General features: G+C 42.1%; 1 protein-coding gene across 30 annotated transcripts in view; it reads right to left on the bottom strand.

The window, feature by feature from the left end:
• The window catches only part of NRCAM (neuronal cell adhesion molecule), a 290,847-nt gene that overhangs the window by 55,581 nt on the left and 211,070 nt on the right, over window positions 1–24,196 (bottom strand). For 16 of the 30 annotated variants that reach the window (XM_045052246.1, XM_045052219.1, XM_045052222.1 and 13 more), the window contains 9 exons: window positions 22,397–22,414; window positions 19,379–19,484; window positions 17,060–17,256; window positions 15,501–15,623; window positions 9,993–10,163; window positions 9,203–9,259; window positions 7,025–7,136; window positions 3,855–4,039; window positions 2,253–2,384 (listed from right to left, as the gene is read on the bottom strand). In XM_045052246.1, coding sequence (XP_044908181.1) covers window positions 2,253–2,384; window positions 3,855–4,039; window positions 7,025–7,136; window positions 9,203–9,259; window positions 9,993–10,163; window positions 15,501–15,623; window positions 17,060–17,256; window positions 19,379–19,484; window positions 22,397–22,414 — 1,101 coding nt within the window. The remainder of the gene's footprint in view (window positions 1–2,252; window positions 2,385–3,854; window positions 4,040–7,024; window positions 7,137–9,202; window positions 9,260–9,992; window positions 10,164–15,500; window positions 15,624–17,059; window positions 17,257–19,378; window positions 19,485–22,396; window positions 22,415–24,196) is intronic. The other 14 variants (XM_045052224.1, XM_045052226.1, XM_045052231.1 and 11 more) reach the window with 3 other exon arrangements.

Here is a 24,196-nt window from a genome sequence, read left to right as displayed (position 1 = left end):
TCAGGGCCGCCGTCCTGCGCCTCCCCTCCCCAGGCAGGCCTTTCCCAACTGCTGCTCCCCGCAGATAGCTCATTTAAAGGGGTGTCTACGAGTGAATTTCAAAGCCTTTAGTACAACTGGAGCCACAAGGCTACCCGAGAGACGCTGCCTGTGCCAGGTTTGGATGGACTATGAACCATGGATCAGGAAGGGGTTTATCTTTCCAACCTTCCCTAGCTCCCTGGTTTTTCCGCGGGGGGGTGAGATGCACGGCCCTTGCCACTTGTCAGTCCCCCTGAGGCCAGATCTCAGGTGTGCAGTTAACCTTCCGTAAAGGGCACAGAACCCCCAAGCTGCACGATGTGCCGTCACAGTACTGAGCACGCCCCGTCCTTTCTTGCCACTGTTTATGCATTCCTGAGCAAATCAGATACCGCACCATAAAACTTGTTCTTTAGGTCTGGGCTGTATGCCTACCGTCTCTGTTTTCTCTCCTGGCAACAGCTTCCCAATGCACCACCACAAGGTACTCTCTGCACTTCTTCCTGATCCTGATCGTGGTTAAAACTGGGAGTGGAAATATCCAAGCCCCAGCCCCTGGCCTCTTTAGAATCTGTGTTCTTCCTGGAACATACTTCCTTTTACAGTAACCACAGACTGTCTGTTTTAGAGTATCTGATAAGTGCTGTGTAGTGTGACACAAATTCCTAATAAACAGCATGGAACGGGGAGCTCTTACTTGGTTTAGACCCACAGTTGTAAGACCCTGATAGCGAGAAATGGGGACTAAGCCATTTAATATCTGCTGGTAGCTCTCAGATCCATCGCAGGGTGAAGACTCTTTCAGGAAAGCCAGTTTAACGGACCTTTTGGTCAAGTAAAAGTAGAACAAATTTTTGATTCTGGCTCAGAGGTAATGAGGAGCAAAGGTGTTCTACTTCATAAGCCTGAAGGTTGTCTTCATTGTGACTCAAGAATATCGTTGCATGGGTGCCTGGGTGGCTCAGTCGGTTAAGCGTCTGACTCTTGGTTTCAGCTCAGGGCATGATCTCATGGTTCATGAGTTCGAGTCCTGCCTTGGAGTCTGCCTGGGATTCTGTCTCTCCCTCTCCCTCTGCCTCTCTTGCACTTTCCTGCTCTCTCTCTCAAAATAAATAAAAATAAACTTAAGAATGTCTTTGCAGATTATTATACTATTGGCTAGGAGGGTCATCTTGAGTCTGGGTTTTAAACAAAAGCTGATTCTCTCTCTCTCTCTCTCTCTCTCTCTCTCTCTCTCTCTCTCTGGGTGTAAGAGAAGGTGTGAACTCCAAGAAGGGGAAAATGTGCAGTCTCCTGCAGGCAGCAGTGGGTGGTGAGTGAGGTCGGGGGAAAAAAGAAGACCGAGTGGGATCTCTGTGGATGCCTGTGACTAAGGAATCTGTGAGCAAGGAGATACAATATCCATTTTAAGTTTGTTTGTTTGTTTTTTCTTTGCCATAACCCTCAAGCCTTCTCTCATCTTCAAGCCTTTAACCAGGTTTTATGAAACTGGCCTTTGCTGTGCTAGAAGATCAGAGGACAGGACTGTGGCCACACTCTGGGGGACTGTTCTGGGCGGCACGGCGGCAGGCTGGGGAAGCTGGCTTGAGAGAGAGCAAGCCGGGAGCGGTCCAGGAAAGGTGGCTCACGAGGTGGCACACAGCAGCCAGTATTGCTGGAGGTGACCTCGGCATACTTGGGGAGGAAAACTTAGCGAAGATGGAGTGTCCAGCATACAACCACGGTTGGGGGACCTGTTCTTTGAAGGGCTCTAAACAGGACAGCCTCTGAAGACCACAGAACTTAGGAACATCCCGGCTATGCTTAGGAATGAGAACTCTTTAAATGACAACAGCTGTGTTTCTTCTTCTCGCCACATCCCCCGGCTCTATCCCTAGCCTCCCCCGCATCTCCCTGGACTCCTACAACATTTCCTTGAGCCACTTGACATTTTGAACGAAAAAGATAATCTGAACTTTTCAGTCCTGTTTATTTCTGACCCTGTCATTCTTCGGAGGGCCCACGTAGAACACGGCGAATATTGCCAAGTCCCCATCAGCACACAGCATCACGTTAAGAGCACAGACTATTCGGTCCTAAGGAGTACCCGAAGGTCATAAAATAAGCATCTAAAGGTAATTTGGTGTCTCTTTTTTTAACTGCACACGGCTTCCTTCCTTAACCACCGGTATTTCATCCTCCCACTGTGTTCCCCGCTGAGACTACAACCAGAGCCAGGCGAGGAAACTTACTTTCTATTGGGACGCCATTCAATAACCAGCTGATCCTGGGCTTGGGGTTGCCGTTAGCTCTGCAGATCAGCGACCCATCCTCTCCCGGGGACAGTACAAGATTTTGAGGTGCCAGGATCCAGTATGGAGCCGCTTTATTAAGGAAAGAAAAAAAAAAAACCCCACAAAACTTTCAATCATGCAAGTATTCTAGCAAATTTAGTATGTCGAACTATTTTAATAATAAAGAATAAGTATTCTGCAAAACATCTATTAGCTTCATTTGCTTAAGAGTGGATAGATTTGTAAGCGATGTCCCAAAGAACACTTGAGATTTTCAAAAGAATGTTTAAAGAGATTCACAGACGACTGTGTATTGTTTCTAGACCCTTGTGCTATAAATGTCATCTCGTTTTACATTAAATTCATCAGGCATGAAAGAGGTAACAGATTTCACAAAAGAGGCAGAGCAATTTACAGTACAGAGACGTGTTGAGAAGCATGAATTTAAGTTCTGAGTCCTGCAGAATACACCTAATTATAAAACCAGGAAGCAAGTCAAAAGACTTCCCACTTTCGAGAAGTCACAAAGCCAGCATAGAGTGCCCCGTGAGCCCTTCACCCAGCTTTCTCTAGCGAGGTCTTACATAACCATGGTCCAGTTATCAACACGAGAAATTAACATCGGTACAATACTATTAGCTAAACTACACCCTCTATTAGGATTTCTCCAGTTCGTCTACCAATGCCTCGTTTCTGTCTCAGGACCCTGTCCTGGACGCCACATTGTGTTTACTTATCCTGTCTCCTTACCAGTCTCTTCCCATCTGCCAGTTTCTTGGTCTTTCCTGGTCTTTCATGACCTTGATACTTTTAAAGAGTACTGCTGATCAGTTGTTCCGTAGAATGCCCTTCAATTTGGGTTTGTCTGACGTTTTCTCTACACTGAGGTTTGGGGTGATGGACCCTTCTTACTGCATCCATCTTTCAGGGAATACATGACACCAACATGACTTATCACGGCTTATGTTAACCTGGCTTACTTGGTTGAGGCCATGTCTGTCACGTGTCTCCTCTGAAAGTGACTATCCACCTGCTTTCCATAATCTATTTATTAAAAGTGAGTCACTAAGTTCAGCCCCCACTCAAGGGCAGGGCAATTCAGTTCCATCTCCTACCCAAAGGAATGCTAAAGAATTTGTGGACATGTGTTAAACCCCCCTCCGTAATTAAGTTTTGGGGTGTGTGTGTGTGAGAAGAAACACTTTGAGGCTATGCAGATACCCTACTTCTCCTTCAAGTTTTATCCACTAATCTCAGCTTTCATTACCGGCTCTTGCCTGCAGCAGTTATAACCGTGGGATTTTAATGGCGATTTTCGATTTCCCTCATTCTTTCTACAGTTATGAAGCAGAATCCTTCTGTGAGGAAGATTTGAGGGAGAGAATTTTTAACCGGCGTGAGATGCATTATAAATAGTAATGTGAAGAGCGTCAAGGTATTGGGAATGTTGATGTAAATTTACACTTGTTGCTACTGAAGAATATAATCAGAAGCATATTTAACTGAAGATTTACGAGTTCTCACGAAGGCAAGAGCAACACATCTGAAACAATTATATACCTTTGACCGTGACAGAAATGGTATGATGGATTGCTCCTAATGCATTTTTGGCTATACACTGGTAATTTCCGGAGTCTGCTTCTGAAACCTGAATAATCTGCAGAGTTTTCTTAAAGTTCCTATAAAATGTCCGGTTGGTGGGTAGCGTGCCGTCCTCTTTTATCCAGTAAATGACCGGGGTAGGCCTGAGACAATAAATAAATGTTACAACAGACAAGTTCACCTAATCGCTTTTGAGGGTGAATTTTCATGCAAGTTTGTAACAAACTGTATAAAGATCATGAGAAATATAAAGACACTGTAACTAGCATCACACTGTTATAAATAACTCGCCCCCCCCCCCCCCCCGCCCCGGGTGGAGGTGGGGGGGGGGTGGCACCCGGGTGGCTCAGTCTGTTAGGCATCCAATTCCTGATTCTTGATCTTGGCCCACGTCAGCATCTCACAGTTCTGTCAGTTCAAGTCCCACGTTGGGCTCTGGGCTGACAGACAGAGCCTGCTTGGGATTCTGTCTCCCTCTCTCTGCCCCTCCTTGGCTTGCCTGCTCTCGCTCTCAATAAATAAATAAATAAACAAACGTTGAAAAAATAATGCTCAAAACCTTGTATTGGAGTTCATAAGCTACCTTTTCACACAAGCAGCCCCATGCTAATTCATGGCGCACCACAAATTTTGACTTCCCTGATTCCATGAATGGGCTGGCATAAGTGACTTCACTGAAGGGACCTAATTATTTTCTGCAAAGCTCTGATCCATGAGGCACTCTTGGAAAATTTTATACGAAGGATCAATCAAAAGTGTTACTATGAAATTAATGATACCGAGGTTTTCTTTTTTTTATCAGCTAGAGTTAAACACGCAGAGAAAGAGGACGTCTGGGTGGCTCAGGTCATGATCTCATGGTTTGTGGGTTCGAGCCCCGCGTCGGACTCTGTGTTTACAGCTCAGAGCCTGGAGCCTGCTTCAGATTCTGTGTCTCCCTCTCTCTTTGCCCCTTCCCCCCTCATGCTCACTCTCTCTTTCTCTCTCTCTCTCTCTCTCTCAAAAATAAATAAACATTAAAAAAATGCAGAGAAAGAGCTGACATACCTATTTGTGCCCATGAACTTTTATACCTATACCCCCATCAAATGGAAGAATTTTGACCTAGTGATTTTATAAGATTTCCATGAGGGTAAAAATAAAAATCCGCTGGACACGAACATTTACTAAGCACTGAACTACAGACCAAGCACTAAGTTGTGTGCTAGGAAGATAAAGACAAAAAAAAAAAAAAAAAAAAAGAAAAAGAGAAAAAAGGTCTAGGCCCTCAGGGAGATCATAATATTTGTCATTAGAAATTCAAGTGGGATTAATTGATTAGAGAATTGTTTTTGGTTTGCATAGTTGAATATAAATAATTGAACATGTGAATTTGATGAAATAGTTTCTAAAATAAAACATGCTGTGAATATAAAAAGAGGTATAAAATGTAAAATCATTTGAAAAGCTAAAGATTCATATATATAAATATATATATATATACACATACATATATGTATATATATGTATGTGTGTATATATATACATATGTATATATATATATATACATATATATATATATGTATATATATATATATATATATGAAGATGTGCTATCTGATAGCATATTCTGGTGTTTCTTTGTAGTCAGATAATCTGTATCTCATACGATCTGAAGGCGAGAGGGTGACAGAGATAGAAGCATGACATCAAACCAAGTCATGAATTGTTCTGGAGGCTTCCTTACTACCCAGTGGGCAGTTGTTAACAAAGAGAAGTATTTTGATTCTGAGTCCTACAGCTATTGGCTTAGAAATGAAGAGAGCCCCACTCTTAGTTTTACAACATTCCAAGGTTTTAAAACAATTCTTTTGGAAGTTCGATGCAATTTCCAAATATCAATCATATTTTAGTTTTTACGTAAAAGACCATTTGTGGGAAGGAGAATCCCAAAATTGTGAGAATGGGTACACCTACTCCCAAAAGTTAAGATTTTGTACAGTAAATCACTTACTAACACCATGATGATGAAAATTCCAAAGTCTGTTTGTTTGTTTGTTTTTTATTCTGGTGGGCAAGATATATATTTTAGATCTTTAAAAGGGGTTGGTAGCTTTCAGGTACGGGAGGAACTGAGAAGTGTGTGTTGTGATTTCCTGACACGACCAGCAGAGGCCTCCCTGTGTCTCCCACAGTGAGCAGCGAAGCCATTTCCTGGAGACCCATTCTGGGAAGGAACTTGAGAATGCTGGGTGACCAGCATCAAGGACAGCACAGATCGGAACATGTCATCACAAGGATGTTTCTGAGATTCCGTTCAATGTTCCCAGCACATGTGTCTGTATCAACAGGACCTGCTCTGTGCCAGGCCTACGAGGGAACCAGGTAGAAACTTGCCTCTTGTGTGTATCTACCAGAACTGTTCTCATCTCTGAGCGAAGACCTCCCTGCAATTCCTGTCAAGGGCACATGGGTTCTGAGGGTGGCGTCAGCTCTGAGGAGGAGGAGACATTCAGAGGAGAAGAGGAGGAGGAGGAGGAGGAGAGACATTCATAAGGAAGCTAGGCCTGTGACTTGAAGGAGCGGAAGGGACAGTGTGCCAGTTCTGAGGCTGGGCCCTAAGAAGCCATGTGTGCTTCCGTTGTTAGGACAACGTGCCAGGGCTAGACCGCTAGAGGGACAGGAGAAACGCATGGTCAAGAGCTGTCCTGCTAGCAGCCAGAAGACCCTCAGAACCGAGAACCCACAGCTGAGCTGCCTAGCAGGTGCATGAACAAGCTCAACCTAAAATGTCCTCATCTCGCCCATTACACAATGGCCCCAAGACCTGTGGACAAAGGACTAATGATAAATAGCTACTCTTTTTAAGGTTTGAGGCTGTTTGTTACACAACAGTAGCAAAGCGATATATCCTAATTATAATCGTAAGGTGATCACGCATACTTATTTCAAGGGGAACACTATTATATTAACAGACTATTTCACTAATATGAGGTTCATATGGCCTATTTTGAAAATAACTATCATTTTTTTTGATGCTTGATGGGATTCGTATAAGACAATGCCTCTTGCTGTGATATTAATGCCTCTCTACCAACCTACTACGTTTTTGCAAGAAATGTACATCACGACAGAAAGCGTCAACTCACAGCCCCTCTGCGATGCATTCTAGCGAAAGGACATTTCCCCTTAATTCCTCCTTGTTACTGGTGTTGCCTTCTGGAGTTAAAAAGGTTGGTGGCCTCTCTCTATTTGGTTTAGCTGCAAACAATAAAATCATATGGATTAAAAGTTATGAATATGTATTTCTAGAACCACAGTTCACTGCCTAAGACTCTAATCCCTTTTCAAAACCACTTAACACTGTGGAATTTGTTAAACTACACATCCACACTCTGCCTTATGAACAGCCATCGCTCACTCAGTGAGGAACACAAGTAATGTGGTTACATAAGCACGGATAGTAAGGACTATTTTAACTCTTGTGTGTTCTGTTAATTTAGGTTAGGTTTTCATGAATTTTTGGTGGGTTGGCAAATTTTCAAAATGTAGACATACAGGGGAAAGTCACGTTATCAAATTCTCCACCCCTTAAAATTAGTGCTCAGGTCAAAGGGAAAATTAACTATATTCTGGAAGGTGTTAGATTTTTTCTGAAAACTGTGACTATGATTTTGGTTTACAGTAGGGACAACATCATAGTCAATTCCATCGATTAATCCTGGAGATAAGATCTATGGTGGAGGTCTAAAAGTCAAGACCCACAAACTGCAAAGGTTTATGGAAAACAAAACAAAACAAGAAACCTACTGAAAGAGGTCTGGCAAATTGTGCGCCATAAATTAAGAATAATGAATGTCAAATAAATTGCAATTGGTTTCATCAATGAAAAAATACAGAGGGCTCAAGTCAGGCCATCTTCCTTTTTACAGAAACTTTGCCTAAATGTGGCCTTATCTTCTGATGGCCTCTCAGAAACCCTTAAGGTAGGAATTACACCATCTTAAGGTTCTATAACCATTTACAGTTTTCAACACTATTTAAGTGCATTATCTATTTGATGCTCCCAAAATTTGAGTGAAAGGTAATATATACGAGGGGTGCCTGGGTGGCTCAGCTGGTTAGGCGTCCGACTCTTGATTTTGGCTCAGGTCATGATCTTGTGGTTTGTGAGTTCAAGACCCACGATGGGCTCTGTGCTGACAGGGTGGAGCCTGCTTGGGATTCTCTCTCTCCTTCCCTTTCTCTACCCCTTCCTGGTTTGCACTTTCTCTCTCCAAATAATAAATAAACTTAAAAAAGGTTATATGTGAATTATTTTCATTTCTCAGAAGAAAAAAAAACCTGAATACCAAGGAAGGTATTATTTGAGAGGACTTAGAATTTTCCTAGGACTTTAGAAATTGTGGAGGAAACCTTATGTCTCTGAAATCACTTTGGGAATGGTTTTGAGGCCCATCTTTATCATAAGTATATTAAAATAAAATGAAATGAAATAAAATAAAATAAAATAAAATAAAATAAAATAAAATAAAATGAAATAGTAAGGCAGGAGTTGTGATATGCCTACTCTGGTCATTGATAGTACCTTAATATTTTTTACTTTATATCTCAAGGGTAAAAAGTTAATATGACAGAAATTCTGCCTTAGAGATAATTAAAAGGACCCGTATCCAGAAACCACCATTTTCAGGGATAGACTATATTTGAGAGTCACATTTCCCTTAAGGAAATGAAATTCTTTTCTTTTTAAAAGAACCTAATCGTAAATGCTCTATTCTTAAAAAGATGATTTCCACTGGAGACAGTGACTTGGTCTTAAACCAAACTAAGAGAAATACTATTGCTGATCAGATGACGTTGATAATGTCACGTGAAAACACATGGAAAGTGTGATGATTTACTATCAAAATCTGCTTAATGTTAGTTGCTAACGATTACTTTAAGACTTTGATGAGTTAGTATTCTAGCAGGTTAATGCACCTTTATTTGATTAATGAGAAAAGTTTGTGAACAAGACACAAAATGAAAAATATAATTCTGAACATACATGAATGGTTTTTTCCCCAAATCATGTGAAATGGTGCTTTACATAAAAACAGAGATAATAACTTTCATTATTATACATACACCGTGGAAAATGTTTTAGTGACATGACATAAGCTTATAACTAAATTTCCCAGAAAACATACATTTGTTCCAGCGGTATTAAACACATAACTAGGAATTTCACGAAGATATAAGGTTAAACAGCTATGGAGGTGAAGTTAGTGGACTAAATTCTACAATGAAGGAGAGAAATATCAGTTACAGTCACCGTAACTCACCACTATAAAACTCAGTGTCACTCAAATTAGCAGCTATAGTGTCATTCAATTCATCCACTGAAATAAACAGAATATTATGAAGAATGCAAGAAGTAGGGGAGAAGGCACTACATAAAAGTATCGGGCAACAAAAGCAAACACAGACAGCCTCGCTGACCAAGTGCCATCCCTACCAAGCAAATACAGACTTTTACATTGTACATGACTAACTGATTAATTCACTCAGCCATCCCCCCAACCAGTAACCTAGGAACACACAACTGAAGCCTCAGGACTGCCAATCAAAGGCAGCGTGGATGGGGCGCCTGGGTGGCTCAGTCGGTTAAACATCCGACACTTGATCTCGGCTCGGGTCATGCTCTCATGGGTTTGTGAGTTTGAGCCCCGTGTCGGGCTCTGCGCTGACAGCACGTAGGCTGCTTGGGATTCCCTCTCTCCCTTCCTCCGCCCCTCCCCCTCTGGTATACACTCTCTCTCTCTCTCTCAAAATAAATAAAAACTTTAAAAAATTTTTAAAAACAAAGGCATCGTGGGGCATAATGCACACACAAACGCTCAAGATACCAAGTAGATTCAGAAAGTTACCGTGGAAACAACAACGAATGTAAAATACAGTATTTCGGTTATGCGTGCTCTTCATACATCAACACTTCTGTAACTAACTCTTCACGGGTAGTTTCCTTATCAATGACGCTGTTTACTTCAACGTCAGTAGTATTTAATAGTTAGTGTATTTTATGCATACTTGTAAACATCATTGCAAGAGAGATGCAGGAGGCTGAGCTCTTACCTGAAATCACCTTGACCGAAATAGGCTGCTTCTGCTGTATGGTTTGAGTATGATTAAATCTGGCATAACAGATATAGTCTTCACGGGTATCCTCCGGGAGAACGTTGGAGAAATAAAGGTCTCCATTCAGACCCTGAGAAACCCTCTCGCTTTGTGGAAGTCTTTGAAAGGCTGGGGAAAGGCAGAGAGAAATCCAGATCATTCCATCACAGAGTGGCCACTTTCCCAACGACCAGGACAGAGGTATCTACTAATGGTTTGGTGAACCTCAGTGGAACGTTTTCCCCTATGAAGCTCTTCAAGTAAAAGCAAGTAACGGTAAAAATAACAACAGCGTGACACATGAAAACTCCAGCTGTGCCTGCCCGTCCCTAATTTCTCTGGAGCGGGGGCAGCAGGGAGATTAGAATTGCACAGTCATGTGCATTAAGCAAGTGTAAACCCAAAAACTGCTTTGCAAAAGAGTTTGCGGGACTCTTCCTAATATTTGTATCAGTCCCTAAATGTTAAACACATATACACACATATCTTAGAAAACGCGTTAAAAAAGCTTGTAAGGCGGGTGGCTCAGCGGGTTAAGTGCCTGAATTCGGTTCAGGTCATGATCTCGTGTTCGTGGGTTGGAGCCCTACATCGGGGCTCCGTGCTGATAGCCAGGAGCCTGTAACCTGCCTCGGATTCTGTGTCTCCCTCTCTCTCTGCCCCCTCCCCACTAGCACTCTGTCTCTCTCATTAAAGAAAAAAAAGCCTTGTTAGAATGTTAACTTGGGCTGCCTCTACCTGCCGGGTCAGACACCAAATACTGTGAGAGCACCTAACCGTGAGCTAGGTCCCACGAGAGGCACCCTGCGTCCCAGGCTCTCTCCTTGTCAGAGCCCGTGGCCTCACTGAAGAATCAGGTAGCACATGGGCAATTAACAGCAGACTGCAGACGAGCCCCTTAGAGGCCGCCCCACCCCCACCTGAGCTACTTTTTCTTTGTGGAGTTAAATCACCTTCTACCCCGCGACATATTTTACTTGCCCTGCGTGCAGTTTATGGCGTGTCTTTGTGCCCTAGGATTTAGGTTGCAGGAGGGCAGAGACGGTCTGCTGAGTTTGCTGTCCTGGTACTGAGACCGCACTGGGCCCTTACTAGGGGCTCTGTGATTAAATAAAATTAAAGTCAGCCCTCTGGGACTTTCCAGGTTCATGCTTAACAGTTTATTTCCCCTCAGGGCCAGTTAAGGAACTGTCCAGCCTCAGACACTGAAGGAAGATTTTCTTTTCTTGTCTTGTCTTTTTTTTTTTTTTTAAGTTTATTTTTTGAGAGAGGGAGAGAGAGAGAGAGCACAAGTGGGGGAAGAATAGATCGAGAGAGGGAGAGAGACAAAGAATCCCAAACAGGCCCCCAGCTGTCAGTGCAAAGCCCTGTGTGGGTCTCGAACTCACAAGCTGTGAGATCATGACCTGAGCTGAAATCAAGAGTCGGACAATTAACTGACTGAGCCACTCGGGTGCCCCAAGGAAGATTTCCTAAGTAGGTGAAAGGTTTGGAGAAGTGGGGCCTCTGATCTATGCATGAATTTACACTGGGCTTGAAGCTTCTGCCCCAGTCCCCAGAGCCCTGAGAGTTCTGTGCCTCTGAAATGAGAGCACTAGTCAACCTGTCCATCCTCGCAGCCCCGGGCCAGGTGTTCTAGCTTCTGGAGAATTCTCCAGTCTGAGCCAAGCAGTGGCTCCCCCTGCATAAGGTGTCCCACCTAACATTACACAAAATGCAGAATTCTGATTGAAGGCCTGAAGCTCCTTTGGGCAGGGAAATGCGGAGCCAGAGTTTGAAAGAACACAGGTTAGCCATGTTAGTCAAGTTCTTGGTCAAGATGGGGGTCTGGCAGGTGGGTGGAAATCCATGATTATAGGCCACGAGTCCCCACAGAAGTGATTGTTTCAAAAATACCTCAGGAAAATACGGTACATTTATTGAATGAATACAAAGAGTTAAAGACAAGCACGCATTTATTCTTTTCTAATCCTCCTGCTGTATTTTATTACGGATAGGTGTTGGCAGATCAAATTAACGGGAGCAGGCCTTTGAGAGGGTGCTAGCACTTGCCCATAGAGTGCCTTTGCCTTATACTTAGGAAAAAAAAATGCATGCAGATAGGAATAACTTGACAACGTCATCTTGCAAGAAGAATGCTATACAAATCTGATTTTTTCCCTCGTATTCCAGATGCAATTTCATTTGAAAGGTGAAGGCTTTGCCAACAGCCTAAAATGTATGTACATTACACAGCCAGCAGTGCAATATGGGGAAAAAAGACATATTCTCGTGATTGTGAAACTTTGCATGTATTTGTCTACTTATTAAGTGAAAAGGTCATCATTTCTGAAGAAGAACCAAGTACTGGGCCTCGTTTGGACAGTTGACATTTGGATACTGTTATTTTTGATGTCATACACCGCTCATTTATATTTGATTTGTTGCCGCTTCTTTCTAAACCTGTTAAAAAGCTGTTATGGGGATGCCTGGGTGGCTCAGTTGGTTAAGCGTCTGACTTTGGCTCAGATCATGATGTCGCAGTTTGTGAGTTCGAACCCTGTGTCAGGCTGTGTGCTGACACCTCAGAGCCTGGAGCCTGCTTCAGATTCTGTGTCCTCCCTCTCCCCCCTCCTCCCCTGCTCATGCTCTGTCTCTCTCTCTCTCTCTCTCTCAAAAATAAACATTAAAAAAAAAGCTGTTACTGTTATGCAATAACAGGAAAATATGTTTGCTCATTTATGCACTTGTATGTTTATTTTTCATTGCATTGTGAGGTTTTCTCGGAGTAATTTCATAGAAGAGTTGAATATGGCAATTAAATATCAGAGCTAAATTTTCTCTTCAGTAATGCGTAACGTCTGTGAATTCAGAGGAAATCATGTTGCTGAAAATAGACTATATTCCCTACAGATATTTTGCATTCTTTCCCACCATTCCACGTACAGGACTCTTGTCGAGGTCAACGGTGATCTCCATGTTGCCAAATTCAACAGTTGTTTTCCAGTCGGATCAGAAGTTATCTGATCTTTTGAAACGGTTGATTGTTCTGACTTCTCGACACTTGGCTTCCCTTTATCCCGAGGACCCAGCTCTATCTTCTTACCTCGGTGACTTCTCCTTCTCATCTATCTGCTTGGCTGGTTTCTCCTCCAGGTTTCCCTGGGGGGCTCCTGGTCTCTACACCTGGCTCTCTTACAGGCCCCTCACATCCTAAACCTTGGCTTCCCTATCACCAAGCAGAACCACGTGTCCCTTTAAGAAACTATCAGCACAGGAGGTTTGGGAGGGCAGGAGAGGCAGCAAAAAAAAAAAAAAAAACTCCCTCAAGGTTAGGGGTGGAGCAGACATATATTCAAGTGCCTAATGGATGACTCCATTCTCTGTGCCCCGGTTTCCTCATCTAAAAGTAGAAAGATGAGGGGCACCTGGGTGGCTCAGTTGTCAAGCGTCCGACTCTTGGTTTCTGCTCAGGTCATGATCTCACAGTTTGTGAGATCGAGCCCCACACCCTGTCCTGCGCTGAGAGCACAGAGCCTGCTGGGGATTCTCTCTCTCCCTCTCTCTGCTCCTTCCTGGCTTGTTCTCTCTCTTTCTCAAAAACAATAAATACACCTTAATTAAAACAAAATAAAATAAAATAAAATAAAATAAAATAAAATAAAATAAAATAATAAAATAAAATAAAAGTGAAAAGATGAGAAGATGAGAAGATGCTCATCAGAGAAATGTAAATGAAAACCACAGGTTTAATTACCTCACACCTGTCAGAATGGCTATTATCAAAAAAACAAAAACGAGTGTTGGAGAGGAGGTGGAGAAAAGGGACCCTTCATGCATTGCTAGCGGGAATGTAAACTGGCACAGCCAATACGGAAAATAGTATGTCATTTCCTCAAAAACTTAAACACAGAGCTACTCTACAATCTAGTAATTCCACTTCTGTGTACTTATCCAAAGAAAATGAAAATCAGAAATATATACTCCCCCATGTTACTGCAGCATTATTTACAACAGCCAACATATGGAAGCAGCCCAAGTGTCCATCGACAGATGAATGGATTAGAGAAGAAGTGGTATATATATATACATATATATACATATATATATATATATACATATATATATAAACATATAGTGGTATATATATACATATATATACATATATATGTGTATATATATATACATATATACATATACACACACACACATACGTGTGGCATATATATACATATATGTGAGATATATATATATATATATATATATCTACACACACACACACACACACACACACATACACACACACACAGTGGAATACCACTCAACATTAAAAACGATGAGATCTTGCCATTTGCGGCAAAATGGCAATATGCCATTTGCGGCAAAATACCCAGAGAGTATTATGTTAAGCGAAATTAATCAGACAGTGAAAGACAAATGCTGTATGATTCTGCTTATATGTGGAATCTAAAAAACAAAACAGATACAGGAAACAAACTGTTGGTTTCCAGAAAGAGGAGGGGTTGTAAGGTGGGTAAAATAGATGAAGGGCATTAAGAAGTACAAACTTCCAGTAATAAGTAAGTCATGGGAGGTAATGTACAGCCCAGGGAATAAGTCAGTAATATTGTAATAGCTCTGTACAGTGACGGATGGTAACTAGGCTTATCGTGGGGATCATTTTATAATGTATAAAAATATGAAATCACTATAAGGTACACCTGCAACTAACAGGACATGGTATGTTGACTACATGCCAATAAAAAAATTTTTTAAATAAAAGGTAAAAGAATATAGCAGACATGCTTCATGGGGTTGTTGTAAAAAACTGGTGAGATAACTCACATAAAGATCTCAGCAAAGGGACTGGCACTTAGTAAATACCCAATAAATATTAGTTGTTGTTGGTGATAAAAAAAAAAAAAACTTGAAGGGGCATCTGGGTGACTCAGTTGGTTAAGCCTCCGACTTTGGCTCAGGTAGTGATCTTGCGGTTTGTGGGTTCGAGCCCTGGTCAGGCTCTGTGCTGACAGCTCACAGAGCCTGGAGTCTGCTTTGGAATCTGGGAATTTGGTTTAGTTAGAGCAATGTCCGGTTCACAATAGGTGCTCAAGAAAATCATGTTGCACATGACATGTTGTTTCTTTCAATGAGTATTTATTCTGAGCATCTGAAACATTTTATAAACGTTTTATGAATCACGAGAGCTAACAACTTATTGTGACAGCAAATAATCATAAGAACCTTGAAGAAAGTTCGTATTTTTAAAATTTACAATTATCTGGGTTGCCTGAGTAGCTCAGTTGGTTGAGAGTCTGACTCTTGATTTTGGCTCAGGTCATGATCTCACGGTTCATGAGTTTGAGCCCCACATCAGGCTCCACACTGACAGTGTAGAGCCTGGTTGGGATTCTCTCCCTCTTCTTCTGCCCCTCCCACGCACTGTCTCAAAATAAATAAATGAACTTAAAAACATTTTAAACTTACAATTATCCATCCAGAATATTATAGGTGGTGGTAATCCAAGTGGGGGTCTGCAGGGAAGGACGAGAGACTGGCCATTTCGAAGTGTTATTGGTTCAAGTTTTTCTTTGGTCCACAACGGTGACCCTAGGATATAAAATAATGACTTCTAAGTTATCTCTGCATTGAAAAATAAAAAGAGCACTGGAAAGAAAGACAAAATAAACTTTGGGGAAACAGTAACTCAGAATTTATAGGCATTAAGATAACAAGGGAATAATTTTTAAATACAATGTTAAAAGTCAAAATGTGATGATTTTCACTCACTGCCATTAATAGTATAAATGCAGACTCAGCAATTCCATGTTTAAAAATCTGTATTATTCAATAAATCATTAAGAAGATACATAATAATTTCGCTATAAGCGTGTTCTTCACAAAAGAATGGAAAACTCTAGGGGTACCCGGGGGGCTCAGTTGATTGAGCATCTGACTCTTGATTTGGGCTCAGGTCATGATCCCAGGGTTATGGAATCGAGCCCACGCTCAGCACGGAGCGTGCATGAGATTCTCTCTTACCCTCTGCCCTTCCCCAGTGCATCCACTCTCTTTCACTCTCTCAAAAGAAAAAAAAAAAAAAGACTAGAGAACACCAAATGTCAAAAGATTTGTTAAATAATTGTATATATACACCTGTATCATACAATATTATATATTAATTAAGTATCCTTATTTATAATAAGATTGATATGAGAATATATATTATATGCAGGTAAGTCAGAATAGGTTATAAAATAGTACTTCAGAATGAGCTCATTTGGAACACATACATACATATCTCCTAGAAAACACGGAAGAACAGTGGTTACTAGATTGAGTGGAAGGATTCATGCGTGATTTTTCAATTTCTTTTTTTGTTATTTGTAATTTTTTCCAATGATGAACACAGGGAATAAAAATGGTTTTTAAAATGACCAGAATTGCAAGTGGTTACTGTTCTTTAAATACGTGCTGTTTAAGTACACGTTGTTGAGACACCACGGGTAGTAACTACTGTAAAAAGAGCCCTAATAATATCGAGGCTTGAGGCCACTCTATTTCCAGTGAATCTTTGAAACGAAAATGTCAATTACCCATTATCCATTTCATAACGAATTTATTTCCATCTGGCTGTCGGAAGTTGGTCCATACACAAGATACGTGAGAAATTAGTAATTTGATCAATTCAGGAAATTGATAATCAATAATTTGATCAATTTATTGTGACAGCAAACAATCATAAGAACCTTGAAGAAAGTTCATATTTTTAAAACTTATAATTATCAGGAAAGAAACGCTTTTCTTACTACTGGTGTTTTTTTTTATTCTGGACTTGCCGAAAAGACATCCTGGGTTGGCAAAGCACTGGGCTGAGGAACTTAGGGTAGAGTGGAAAGGAGCAATAATTTTCATGCAAAACAAGGTGAGAGTATTAGAATCGATGGCACTGCTTTCTTGTGCCAGCATCTGGATGACGTGACAGATGCTGAGTCTCAGAGCCACCTTTTAAATAGGGTCCTGTTGGATGGACAAGTCCCACTTACTGGATGGACGGACAACAATATTATTAGAAATTGCTGCTCCACGTTCGTTCCTGGCTGTACATTGATAAACCCCTTCGTAGGTCTCTGCTTTCCCTTCGCTCATGATGTTGATTGTGAGGGTTCCTGAGCCAGGCTTCATGGTGACCAGAGGGTCCTTATCTATGTCAAAATGAGTCCCATTTCGGGTCCAGGAGAAGCTACCCAACACATAAAGGATTAAGCTTGTTAACAGTCAAGAAAAAACAGGATTACTTACTCTTTAACAAATTCCTAGCAGTTCTGTAGGTTTCCAGAAATAGTGATTAGATGGTAATGTTCAGGAAAAGAGCGACAGTCTCCGTACCTAAAATGTTTCACTGAATCGTGACTTAGAAAAAAGTGCTGGCCATACATTTTAAGGTACATGTCTTCACTGGAACTAGCTGAAATGTGTCTCAAGGAAATCATCACACAAATTGCCTGTCATTTTTCAAAGAAAATACAGAAAGTAGGTCTCCAGGGCACGCTCTCTTAGAGTTTTATTAGCATTTTTATTGTAAACTCCATTGTTCACAGAGTTGATAACCTGTCTATAAAATTTTGCCCTGGGCTGCAACGTGACCAGAAAGGCTTTCCCAAGTACTAATACATGTGTGCGTTTGAAAGTGATCAGAGCAGTTTCAAGTTACCGAAATGCAAAGTGTAAGTTGGGGGCGGGGGGCGAAGTAGGAGGAGTTCAGTTGTGTTTTCAAGGTTGGTTATCAAAAGTGGTAACTCGACAAAAAATACATTTTGAGAATTTTCAGTTCTAGAGATGGTTTTGTACATTTCTTAGGAAGTATTCCAAATTGCCAACTGAAATTCTTCTTTTTCAGTTTTTTTTTTTATACAAAAGACTGCCTTATAGAAGTCACCGTGCCCATGTAATTAAATACTTTATAACTAGTCATACATCAAAGTGGCCATGCTCATACCAAGGCATGAATCTCGAAACTTCACTATGTTTTCCTGGACCACTTAGATTTCTCTTCCCATCGCTTATCCTTGCGTCAGGAGTTGACCCAACATCTGGGGGCAGGAGGTGGCAGGGGATGGGGGGGCACGGAGGAGGCAGGGGCCAGGAATGCTGCTAAAGATCCAACAGCCCTGTCCCCACAACAAAAAACTATCTGGCCCCAAATAGTAGTGCTGAGGGGAAGAAATCCTGCCTTACAGGGAGTCGCAGGAAGTATTACGTCAGTGTGAAACGGAAGGGGAACTCCATGAAATGACATCACATTCGGGCTCAGTGCCAGAGGTTTCCAATAATATGGCAGAACGGACTGCTTTGAAGCAAACCTCTGATGGATGTTTTTGACATACTTAAGTATTTACCAGGTAATCTTTTTCTCAGGTGCCAATGTGTGACAATTGGGTAAGCCTGGCAATAGACTCAGAATTGAAAGATCTAGAGGGCACCTGGGTGGCTCAGTCGGTTAAGCGTCTGACTTGGGTTCAGGTCATGATCTCACGGTTCGTGAGTTGAAGCCCCACGTTGGGCTCCGTGCTGACAGCTCAGAGCCTGGAGCCTGCTTCGGATTCTGTCTCCCTCTCTCTTTGTCCCACCCCCACTCATGCTCTGTCTCTCAAAAAAACATAAGCATCGAAAAAAAATTTAAGGAAATGAAAAATCTAGAAACTTTCACTTCCTTCTTACTTAAAAATCCACATTACATTTTAATAATAGTAACCCAACTCTCCTAAACTCCCATATGTTACTGCGGAAGTGACAGTATGTGCTAATCAGCTGAGGGACCTTGGCTACGTTGCCAAGCACTACCGGGCGTCAGTTTCCCATCTATAAAATCTATCAGTTGGACCAGATAACCTCTCACGTCTCTCCCACCTCTAAAATGCTGTGCAATGCTCATGCCAAGATCCATATGGAGAATCCGGAGTGCTGAGCCCTGCCAAGTCTGAAAACCCACTTAGGGCTATTTTACAGACCTCTCCAGAGCAAGCACAGATCTTTGAAGTCACTAAATTCAACTTCCTTATTTTACAGATGAAGAAATGAGGCCCAGAGAAAAATGGGTGCGTCCATGTTACAAGGGCAGGAGAGCCATTAGAAGAAGGCTTTCCTCCACATCTTGCTACCATTTTTTGAGCATTTTGTGAAGGGTGTGAGTACAGAAATGCAATTTATGTGGGTTTCCAAGAAGAACACTCTTTTATTCATCAGAAAGACAAAACCATGAGCCTACACATGATACTTCAGAGATAGGCAGGACCTGAAATTAACTTCAATATTAATAGCGATGCTTATTTCCAGTTGTGGAACAGAGCAGAAATCACACCCACCTTGGAGGAGGCTTCCCTTTGGCCTCACACTGGATCACAATATTCTCTCGAGGGTCAATAATGTAATCTTTTGGAGACTGTTGAGTAATGGTTGGAGGCTGTACCACTTAATTGTAGAAAGAAGAATAATGTAAAGAAATCATTTAAGACCATCGTAAAAATCATTCTGTCTATATTCAAGTCACCCACCCCACACTAAATATGCTCCAAATGCTTTTAGCAATTTCTACGGTGGCAGCACAAACCTCATTAGATTTTCAGCGAAACGTCTCCTAAAACTTTGAAGTCAAGGCACAACTTCCTTTTGGTGACTTTATATGGACTCACAGAGCCCATTTTCCCCAACTAAGAGTTTGGAAAAACAATCACCAAGACAAGCTTGATATTAAGACAGTTTCTTTTCTGATGTAACAATGAGAAATTCTTCTGATTTTTTTTTGGCTCAAATAATGCTTCTCAGTAAAATTTAAGTTAGGAGGTAAACGGGCATTTCTTAGGAGAGAGTAACTGACTTATAGTTCATTAGTGTGCTAATGTAAATTAATATACATTGGGAACAAATCAATTTGAGAAGTTACCATTTAAAAATGGTTAAATCAGAGAGTCGGCATGTCTTATTAGAGGCAGGTGGTAGGTGACTACCAGCAGCAAAGATAAAACAGTCTCCTTTAGAAGATCAGCGGAATTGGGACGTGCTCTGTTACAGGAGACAGCATTTCCGTTTTGCTCTTTAAAGGGTTATCCGATCATTCATTTCCAAATCGTATGAGGAACATTCTGAGTTCTGACCCAGAACAATTAAATCCGAAGGAAGCTGGTATCTGCACGTCCAGTGCTCAAGTTACTCGTAAGATCACCACATCCTTCGTGTGAAATCAGAATCACAGAATGTAAGAACAGAAAGGAAGTGGGGAAATAATCTATTTCAACCTCGTTTGTTGCTCAGGGCAACAAAATGGCTTGACTAGGAAGGCACATGGCAGAGAAGAGAACCAAACTCTCCCCGTAGGAGCCACTGCCTTATACGATGCCAGGGAAAACCATTTACACAGACCAGTGGTTTTCAACCTAGGGTCCCCTCGGGTGACACAGGGGCATTCTGGAGGCCATTGTGGTTGTCACCACTGGGCGGGGAGGTGGTACTGCAATCTGTTGGGCAGAGGCCAGAGATGCTGCTAAACACCTTACAGGACAGTCCACCCCACTCCCACTGCCACCTAGATCATTTCAGCTGTTCATATTCCAGCTCTTCCCTTTCCTCCGCGCCCATGCTCTGTGCTTTGTGAAACCTCTTCCACCTGCCAACCGATCACTTCCTGAAGCTTAGTAATTGCCCTCTGCTCTTGTCTATCTTTACCGTGGTTAATTGTTGCCAGGGCTAACTTTACCACTTCTGCGCCTAATGTCCTATGCATCTGCAAACGTGTCTCTGTTCGCTTGTTTTGTCTCTGGTCTTGCTGCTGTCCACCACAACAGACACGACAATGCTGGCTCTGACTAAATATCCAAATAGCACCCAAAGGACAGATGAAAAGCAGAGCTCAAGACTGCCCTCTCTTACTGTGCACCTACTAAATGCTGGATACTCAGCACTATCATTTCCTCCTCCATTTAGTAAGAGCCACCCCTGTCTCCTGCTCCCACTCAGCCGGCTGCTTGTCCTCACCTCCGCCACCTTACAAGGAACACTCACTCCTGCTGCCCTATCAGTTCCCGGTGCTGGTTAGCACTTTGGTCTGAGGGTTAAGAACCAGTCTGTTTGCTTCTTACCATCTGTGAGACTTCAAGCCAGTTTCTTAACTGCTGTAAGCCCTTAGTTCCTTAGAGGGAAAATGGGGCTTAAAAGGGGTATCTATGGTGTCTACCTCCAAGGGTCACCAGGAGGATGAACTTAAAGAACGTGTGTAAAGTTCTTAGGGCATGCCAATACTGTAGTGGTTCAGCGTTAGCTATGTGTAAATTATGATCACAATCATTTTTATTTGGACCAGCTTCATCTTTGAGTAATCTTTTAGGCTCCGGGAGTATAGAGTTTGGGATGACGGACAGAAGCCTGGAATTTCACACCTGAATGGTGGACACCCAGGTGGCCGATGGGGGGACTGTTGGGGTGACTCAGTCCAATTCCTTGTATTTTTCTGCAAGTGACAGAGGTCTGTCTGGTGGTTTCAGACCCAGAACTTGTGTTCACACGTCTGCAGGAGAGCCCGTTCAATGCCATTTCTAACCTGCCAGGAGTGTACTGCTTACCCACACCTCTGAACAGCGTGTAGGTCCCCTGGCAACGAACAAATGCTTCGAAGCGATAGGGGGAAAGGTGATTTTACATGGTTTTCCTGGTTAATCCAATCTCAAAGGATTTTTCAAATGCCTGAAAACTTTTTTGTTTTTAACTCTTTTTTAGGTAGATACTAGATGCTGCCCCACTCACTGCCCAAGACAGCAGAAGTATTGCTTAGAGCAAGCCACTCGGAGACGATGTGAGCGGGGACTGCTTATTTGTCGTTTGCACACTTGAAAACAATGTTCAAATTCACTGGAATTTGGATGGAACGCTAGTCCATACAGTCCTCAGGCCGAAGAAGTATGGCAAGGCGTACATATGGCTGCTGACTTGGGTGAAGCCTATGCATATGTGCTCACCTTCTGAAAGATACCAAAAGACAAGCCTTAAGCCCAGCAAGCATTTAATGGCATTTAGAACCAGACAGTAATTTCCTTTAAATTTTGTGAATTTTCTCATTGAGTTACATCAGATGTGAATAAAGCTTGGAAGTTAGTAGAGCAGAATATTGGCAAAAGAAAGAGTAAATACCTGAGTCCTCAGAATTCATGCAGGGAACATATTAAACTTGCTTCTTGGTATTTAAATGCAATGTTTAGCCATAGTAAATGCACATGCTTAAAACGACGTTAGTCACAAATCATAAAGTTGTGCATTCAATTCACAGCATTAATTCAAAAACAAAGACATGGTCAAGTTTTCACACTGCCTAGTAATTACAGAAAGACACTTACAGTCTTCAAGAAGTTTTGCTTTTTCCCCATCAATATCAGCAGGTGAGTGGGCAAACAGGATTAAAGAAAACCAGATGTTAGTAATAAGAACGTTAGAACCCTGGAGACCAAAGGGGCATCTCGTCTATTTGGTTTGACCTAAAAAACCAGTACAGTGAAAATGGCAGTTGTGGAGTCATAAAAGGAAGACACTCCCAATAACGGTTTTGTTTCCTCCTGTGGCAGCGATCCCGCATAAACATGTGGAAGAACAAAAGGAATGCTGTAGGCAAAAAGAAAAAAAAAAAAAAAAAAAAAGCATTCTTCTAGGAATGGGGATGGCTAATTCCATTCCATACATGTTGTGCCGGACAAGTAATTATGTTCAATTTGAAAAATAGCTGGAATCTACAATTAATCTGAGTTGTCACATACTGCGTCGCGTCTGATCCTATTATCCCAGACACCACTATGCACGTGGTCATAATGCCTAACAATGGGACAGCACTACAGTGACAGTGCTCCATCCGTGCCAAACGCAGCACTGATTTTCAGTTGTTTCTATTTCTGTGGTTCGTCTCCAGGTCGGGAATGGAACTTTTCAGCCGGTAGCATATTTCTGCTTCAGAATCCCTCCTCACCCAAGGGCTGCTAGGACCCACATCAAGGAGCAGCTCATGCAGAAGGGGTGTAGGGGACAGGGGCAGGGAAGAAATTACATTAGCATGCAATTCAAATGATTCTGCAGTGCCGCCTGTCACTTCTACTTGTAAAGGTTAATACAGGAGCGGCATTGTCCGTGACTTTCTTTTCATCATGGTGATGCCTCTTCTCCATTAGCAGCGGTAATTGAGTTAGCCGTAGGTGACTGTTCCCCTCTGATGGTTAGATTAGGCAGTCAGATTAAGGGAGAATATATTTAACACCAGAGAGAACAAAAGCCCATTTCTCTCAAGGGCTTTTGTCTCTCTCCTGGTAGGGCAAATGCTTACTTAGGCAATCCAACTCCAATGGCCTTAGCCAATCATACGTTTTTGTTTTTGTTTTTGTTTTTAACTGAAATGAAGGGCAATGAATGAATACTTTAGAATACTTTATAATACTTTAATAAATAAATAACGAGATGTTGCATTTTATCGTCCTTTAGACCATAGATGCGTGGCAAAGGAGGTCTCCGGGGAGCGGGGCAGACCACATCCCTTCTTAATGTCTTCCCACTGGCACTTGCAACATCCTTTGGCAAAAAAATGAAATTCCCGACAATGGAACGGCCCCCAAGAAAGTGCTGTCTTCCTTGCACCTTGGAAAGCTTGCCAAGCAGATGTCCTATTCAGGAAGCAAATGGATTTAAAGAGGTCACGGAGATCAAGAGTAAAGGATGAATCTGAAGTACAGTAATTGTCCAAATTTGAAATTCTGCTTCCATTGCAAGAGAAGGGACCGGTTGGAATCCAGCATTATCTTTATTGTTCACTGCCAGGCCACCCAGAGAAGGGAGAGCTCAGCATGTACTCTACTATCAGGAAGGGGTGACGGGGGTGGCTGGAGGCTAAGACAGTAGTCCCTGCTGTCCCATTTTAAATTGTGTTTTTGCAGATGACTTGTTTTCTTCTCAAAATTTACCTTTTGGTCTTTGATCACATCTTTTAAGCCAAAGATCTTTCTCTAGGCTGCAGATAAGACACACGTCCTACATCCAGACTCCTATTTAAAGGGACTTTTGCCTTGTTGGAATCAAGAGAAATGAACTGGGGCACCTGGGTGGCTCAGTCGGTCGAGTGTCCGACTTCGGCTCAGGTCATGATCTCACAGTTCGAGGGT

The sequence above is a fragment of the Felis catus genome, chromosome A2 (assembly GCF_018350175.1).
Source record: "Felis catus isolate Fca126 chromosome A2, F.catus_Fca126_mat1.0, whole genome shotgun sequence".
In the NCBI taxonomy this organism is placed as follows: Eukaryota; Metazoa; Chordata; class Mammalia; order Carnivora; family Felidae; genus Felis; species Felis catus.
The sequence above is the reverse complement of the archived record's forward strand: the minus strand, read 5'-3'. Positions and strand labels throughout refer to the sequence as shown.